The sequence below is a fragment of the Cibotium barometz genome, chromosome 12, assembly GCF_041138505.1.
Source record: "Cibotium barometz isolate CiBa-2024 chromosome 12, ASM4113850v1, whole genome shotgun sequence".
NCBI classification, from domain to species: domain Eukaryota; kingdom Viridiplantae; phylum Streptophyta; class Polypodiopsida; order Cyatheales; family Cibotiaceae; genus Cibotium; species Cibotium barometz.
In genome coordinates, this window is record NC_141057.1 from 46,934,895 (window position 1) to 46,941,685 (window position 6,791).

Sequence of the window (6,791 nt, forward strand, 5' to 3'; positions counted from 1 at the left end):
ATGTTTAATCCTAAAAATAATTTCATGATTTTCCACAACTTAAGTTCATCCACATATACTTCCAATCTATAATGTGCATTCATTCACTTGAAGCTCCTCATAATGCTCTCCTCATAATACTTCTTAAATTGGGAAAACTACTGGTTTGTTGAATGCATGTGATTTATAATTGTACATACAATCCACATTATGAAGTGGCACAATAATACATGCCAAACCCTACTATTTCCAATAATGTCATAAGAGGGTTTGTTTTAGTGAGACATGGATGTTCAAATGTCCATTGGTTTTCTTAGAGAAGGTAATTTTTCTTCTATAGAATGGACTTTGAGCTTCATAAAAATGAGGCATGGGTCAATGATCCATGTCAATGATAATTGACATGGATGAGGCATGGGTCAATGATCCATGTCAAGATAATTGACAAATTTGTTTATTTGCGATGTAGGTATGACAATAATGAAGTGTGATGGAAACTTTTTGAAATGTACATGTTATGGAATAGTGCTTTTGGGAGAGTATTACTATTACAAAGATGTTAAGTATCATTCATTGTTGCAAGGTGTATGGAAGGACATTTTAATGCTGCCAAATTGGTGATTATATGTTTGGCAACATTAATGCTTTATGGAGAGTCGAAATTGAACAAAAATGCAAGGTGTCATTCATTATAATGTTGGACACTGGTGATAACATGTACAAAAGGGGCTTAGATCTTTAACCATGATGTGGGGCTTGAGGATGTATATATACATTGCATGTGTTGAAAAATGAGTGAGAAGAGGTGGGGGGCATTAGGGAAAGGTGGCATTGAACCCTTGACCTAGAATGGGGGGTAAAGACTGCTGGCTCAAACTGCAAGTGAGTGCCTTGGTCACAATCAAGAGGCCAAGTAATAGACGTGCTTGCCAATGCTAGAAAACAACACCATTATACATTTACCATTTGAAATTGAAGAAAAGGAGCCTAGGATTTTCATGCCATTTATTGTAAGGAATTAATTAGCCAAAAAGGGCATTTATTTCACATAGAGACATTGCAAATTGGCTTATTAAGATTGGTTGATAAAATGGCTTTTATTGAGCATTGTTGTTGCATCATAGACTGCTGACTTGTAAAGGCCACAAAAAGGTAAGGTTAGATGGAGGGTCTTACAAAGGCACATGGGTATAAATTTTTTATGGGCTTGTAGATAACATGAGGGTCGACTTACACCACGAAATGTGGTAGGACAAGTGGGGGCTTGTGTGTAAATAGTCTTCTGTAGGGAGCCGCTGATGTGGCGCCAGCTTGGCGAGTCAAGCGAACTATCCTACGTGGCCCGCCAAGTGGTTTGAAGCGCACCAGAGACCGCCACGTGGACTTGATTTCCAGGGCGGGCCCGGACAGCGAGGAGCCAATCGGCTTCCAAACCGTCCAATTCGTCGATCGGACGGCTGCGAGACCCCTTCATACATATATCTGTGAAGGCAAAAGAGCATGAGACTGCGGAAACTACCTTCTCTCTCTCTCTTTTCTCTCTCTTCCGCAATTGCCCTAAAATCTCTTCCTCTCAGGATTGTGCTACTTGCTCCTTTTCTGTGATCCGATTTGTTCAGAACACTGACTGTTTCCTCTCTCTCTCTCTCTCTCTCTCTCTCTCTCCAGTCATGGCCTTCTGTGCTGCTCTGGTCGAAGATCTGGTTATTGCGTTGATGGCGACTCTGTGAAGACGCAGGAAGAAGGGCATTTTGAAGAGGGGTTCGGCCTGGAATGCCTGCACACTGACGGGTAAGTCTTGGGGAGAGAGAGAGAGAGAGAGAGAGAGAGAGAGAGAGAGAGAGAGAGAGATTTACCACTGTGCGTGGGCCTGTGCGGGCTGTTGAGACTACTGGCCCAACGCCCTCACACTTCACCTCTCTCTTGCTGTTTTTTTGTCCTAATGAAAAATTAGGGTTTTGGGTCGCAGGATGCCTGTCAAAAAGGAGGCGGCAATGACCACAAAATACCAGAAAGGGTGTGTAAGAAGTAAGATTTTGAAGCTCAAGAAAGGGGACATGCATGGTGAGACAGCATCTCCTCATCAAGATAGAGTCTTAGAAAGCCGTGGCTCGAAGAAGCGGTACAGAAAGGGTTTTTCTGCAGAGGATGAGCCCGTCACCAGGCTTGTCAAAATAGAGCTGGATGCGGCGGAGGCATTGGCTGAGTTTTCGCGCATTGCATATCTACCACATCAGAAAAATCTGAGGGGAGACTGTGATGCTCGCCTACAATGGTCTGGAAAACGCAAAAGGACGACACGACCTAACAAGGATGTTATTGACCCATCTGGTCCTAAGGAGGAACCTCTAGATGCTCATTTTTCTGCCAAGAAAAACAGATATTTCTGTGCCCTACGAAGAGATTCCTCAACATCGGACAGGGATGAGCTCGAGAGCACGACGATGCTTTTGGAAGGTGGTAAAGAGTCTCCCCCTTTCAATTCCAGAGCAGAAAGTCCGAGCTCTCCACTACCCTCCTTGCAACTGGCATGCAGAACCTTTCTGGTTGGTGGAGGCCCCACAGCAAAGTCAGCCTTCCAGAGGGTAGTACCATTGGGTCCTGTGCGAAAGACCTGCCTACTTCCAGTGAAAACAGAGGTAGTCAATCACATTTTAGCTGCATATTACATGCATGGCGCGCGCGCGTGCGTGAGAGAGAGAGAGAGAGAGAGAGAGAGAGATTCTGGTTTTGTTACTCCATTTAATTTGCTGCATTTCTATATATGTTCTTGTGATGAGTGGACAGTTATGCATCTGATGCGGAGCTAGAGCCTAGTATGCTATGGTTATTCATGTAATGTGCACTGTCTGGCTTCTGGCTTCTGCTTTAGATTGAGGAAGTGCATATGGAAAGCTCAACGGCAAGGCCTCAGAAAGTGGCTGTTAGACGGAAGCCAAAGCCTCGTAAGCCCACGGCATCAGTGGCTCCAGTCAAAACGGAGCCATTTGGTGAGTGTGATGTAGGCACTAAGGATCTGAAGTGTGCGGGAAGGCAGGGTCTGACTGTAGCAGAGTCGGGAGTGAAATCCTTGGCAAATATAGCTTCACAACTTGTGGAAGTGAGTCAGGAAGTTGGCTTGGCAGTCATGAACAAGCCGAAGGCTGCATTGACTGAGGTGTGCTAGCTCAATATATCTTTAATTTTACATGTGTTGGGTTGATTGATACCTGGAAATCACATGAGTTGAGAGATTCCATTTTTTGGTATCAGAAGGAAAAAGAAGCTCGCAGGCTACGAAGAATTCAGGCCAATCGAGAATCTGCAAGGCAGACCATCCGGAGGAAGCAGGTATTTTGTGGTATATAGATATGAGTTTTTAAAATTTATGCTACTGCTGGTCAGGTTTTTAATCTGGTTGGTCTACTATGTACAGATTTTGTGTGAGGAGTTAACAAAGAAAGCAGCTAGTCTTGCCTTGGAAAATGAAGGCATGAAGCAGGTTGGTCAAAGTTTACCATCCACTGCTTTTTCTTTGGTTGCATGTGCTCCATTCAATTTCATGCCTCCTTTTTAACTCAATGTCCTGCTTTTGCAGAAGAGAGAGTTACTAATGCAGGAACTGTATGCTCTGAAGGGTCAAAACTACCATCTCAAACAACAGGTGAAATGCAATGGGAATTACAGTTGTGCTAGGTTTTGTAATGTGCTATATTCTGCCATCGTTGTCTTTGTCCACTATCTCATGCTTTGTGACCCCGCCCGGCCCCCCCCCCTCCCCACCCAATGATTCAGGCCAGGAGTGTGAAAGGGAGTGGGGGCCACAATATACGGGTATGCATCTAGTCCAGCCCAGAAGGCTGGATTATCAATAGGGTTGGGGGCCTATATAAGTGAATGGGTATGCACATAGCTGAGTGTGGATCTAGTCTAGCACACTAGGGGGATATAGGACCTCCAAACCCCCTAGTGGTTGCTGGGTATGGTATGAGTTTTGTTGTATAAATGCCTAGCCATAATGTGTGCTGGTGGGCACAAGTATTCAGGAATGGTAAGCATTCATGTTTGCAGATCAATGCATATGATACAATGTGTGTGTATTGCAGAGCTTGTCCAGGAAGATTGCCACACATCTTTGGTTGCATACTCTAGATGAAGCATCATAGTGGCCTAGGAGAGGCAGTGAGACCAGCTGGAGGTTTGGAGTAGTGCAGGGAGGATCGTTTAGTCTAGCCCTGAACCTGTGAGGTGAAAGCAACTAGTGAATGGTTTATGGTTCCCTCTATCATGAGAGTGGTTGGTGTAGCATTGAGACCATCTCTACTAATGTTAGCAGTTCTGCATGAAGAGGTAGGGTATGCATCAAGGTTTACTGGGTCAAGTTGATGTAGCAGTATGGCTTTCTTCAAAAGTTGGTCTTTCTAGCTGCGCCGGTTACCTTGGCATTAGCACTTCTGCATGCAGAGGTTGGGTATGCATCAAGGTTTACTCGGTTAAGTTGATGTAGCAGTATGGCTTTCTTCAAAGGTTGGTCTTTCTAGCTACGTCAGATATCTTGGCGTTAGAAGTGCTGGATAATCAACATGTGAGTCATCCATTTATATGGAAAATTGAGGCCTGTGAGCTGTCTGTAAAGCTGCCTTTACCAGCTCCATGAGAGATACATGGGCCTTCCCCTCCTCGAGGCAGAGTGGCTCTGGGAGGAATTGATGGCTTGTAGAGAGACCTCATGAGTTACAAACTCTCATCACCTCTTTCTTTCAAAAATGTTAAAGGACAATAAGAAGAGAGGGTAGTGAGGACGTCAACTTGTTGGGAGAGAGAGAGATCAGCAAAAGCTTTCCTTGTGCTATAGATGACTAAAGAAACTCTGTTGTGCTGTATATGCAGTTGGAAATGGGATCTTCTGGCAACTTGGAACTTGAATCAGTTGAGCTATCAGTGAGGATATCTTCGCAGTCTGTTAGTTTACCAGCTTTGCAAGTACCCAGCCTGCCATATACAGGGGTTCCTCTGCATTCTTTTGTCTGGGCAGTAGCTGTCGCACAGGCAGCGACTGCAAATCAGCCATGTTTACTCAAAAACAATGAGATGATGGATGGAAATTTTCGAAAGTTCACAAATGATCAGTCCATGCAACATCAGACAGCCACCTTGGTCTTCCCAGGCATGTCTGCAGGCAATCAAGTTTCCGTTTCTGGTGTCACAGAACAGAAACCTAGTCACAATAACAATGGTGTTTGCTCTCCCACATTGACGAGTTTGTCTCAGAAAGAAACGAGCTCCACGGCTGGAGCATGTATGGAAAGTTGTGCTCTTCAAAGTGAAGGGGCACTTTGTGATCCCGACTTAGCTGATATAGATGCTCAGCAGGGTTTGGAAGATTTACCGGGAAAACCAGAATGTGAGGTTTCTATGCAAGCAAGGGGCTCATCATCCCAGCCTACTGCAGTCTTACCTTTCACGAGTAAGTCTGGACTTGATGATGTCCGTGGCACACCAATGAGCATGGAATGCTACATGGGTCCACAGATTGCACAGACGATTAGGTATGGCTTTTCCTGTAATGGTAGCAGAGGTGGAGTCCCTATGAAAGGGCCTTTACATGCTAGTTTGTATACTGGGAGGAAGACTTATGCGGCAGCAATGGCTGCAGCTGAAGCCAGGAGGAGAAGGAAGGAGCTCACTCGAAGCAAACTTTCACGATCTCGGACATTCCGGCTACTGCATAGCTGATGATGTTAAGGACCATTTGAGTGACTAAAGGATGGTCTTTATTTCCTTTCATTTCATTACATTTGCTCATGTAGGAGAATAGAATGATTACACATCATAGTGATGGTGTATTGGTAAACATGTCATTATTGCTAGGATTGTGGCATGGCTGGTTGATATGTACATAGTAGTACACTTCTGCATCACAAGGATGACAGCGGCCACAGAAGTTTTGTGAATGGGCTGAATAGAGCCTTTTTGAGATATTTTTTTAGGGGGCCCTCAAGGCATACTCATAACTAGCAATTTTATACTTGTTTGTAAGCTCACAGGCTTTAGGCTGCCAGTGATATGGCCGGTATAGCTGGTATTTTCGTAGACCACGAGGTCTACATATAAAAAACAATTTGTTGTAACTGGTGAATGTTGATGTTACTGGGCTCTACATGTTCCACAGTCCAGGCTTGCTTGCTTTCCATATGTAGGAATCTTGTTAGGTGCAGTGTCATGCCAATGTTGAAATGCTTTCCGATGGTAGAACAGGATCAGGTTGGTCCTCCCCACTGTCAAAAGACATATTCATCCATGTAAGAACTGTATTATATGATCATCATCTTGCTTTACATACTCGGATGAAGTAGTTCACTGTCTTTCCTGTTGCCAATGTTGATTTATTGCAACATGAATGTGCAGTCATCATTCTGACATGTACATCTTTTCTATTTATGACTCTTTGATCCAAGGTCAAAGGTAAATGTATCGAAAACTTTATTTTGCACTCATCTCTTGTAAATTGTTTTGGTTCTTTCTATTGTTGATAGTGATAATATCACCCACAGTGAAAGAGCTCCTTTGTTGGCATCTTCAACTGCATCCCAGACATGGAGTTATTGGTCCCAAAATGATGAGTGCATGGTATGTTGACAAGTGGAGCATCAAGATCTCTGCATGTAAGGTGGAGTTTAAAAACAAGTGGATGATATTTTATTTCACGTGTGAGTTGATTACATGTAACATGCTAAACTTCTGAGCTCACAAGTAAAGCACGTGCAAGTCATGATCACATAGGAAACAGTGAAGATTGAGCTCTGCATAGTGCAAACCATTAAAATCTTATT

General features: G+C 43.9%; 1 protein-coding gene across 1 annotated transcript; it reads left to right on the forward strand.

Annotated features, from left to right (window-relative positions):
- The first annotated feature begins 1,474 nt into the window (after nucleotides 1–1,474).
- Nucleotides 1,475–6,300, forward strand: LOC147633496 (uncharacterized). The gene is made up of 7 exons (XM_086806585.1): nucleotides 1,475–1,770; nucleotides 1,949–2,618; nucleotides 2,852–3,136; nucleotides 3,232–3,309; nucleotides 3,395–3,460; nucleotides 3,557–3,622; nucleotides 4,849–6,300. Exons 2-7 carry the CDS (start codon nucleotides 1,950–1,952, stop codon nucleotides 5,692–5,694), a joined length of 2,010 nt encoding a protein of 669 aa, XP_086662711.1. The 5' UTR covers nucleotides 1,475–1,770; nucleotide 1,949; the 3' UTR covers nucleotides 5,695–6,300.
- Nucleotides 6,301–6,791: the final 491 nt, after the last annotated feature.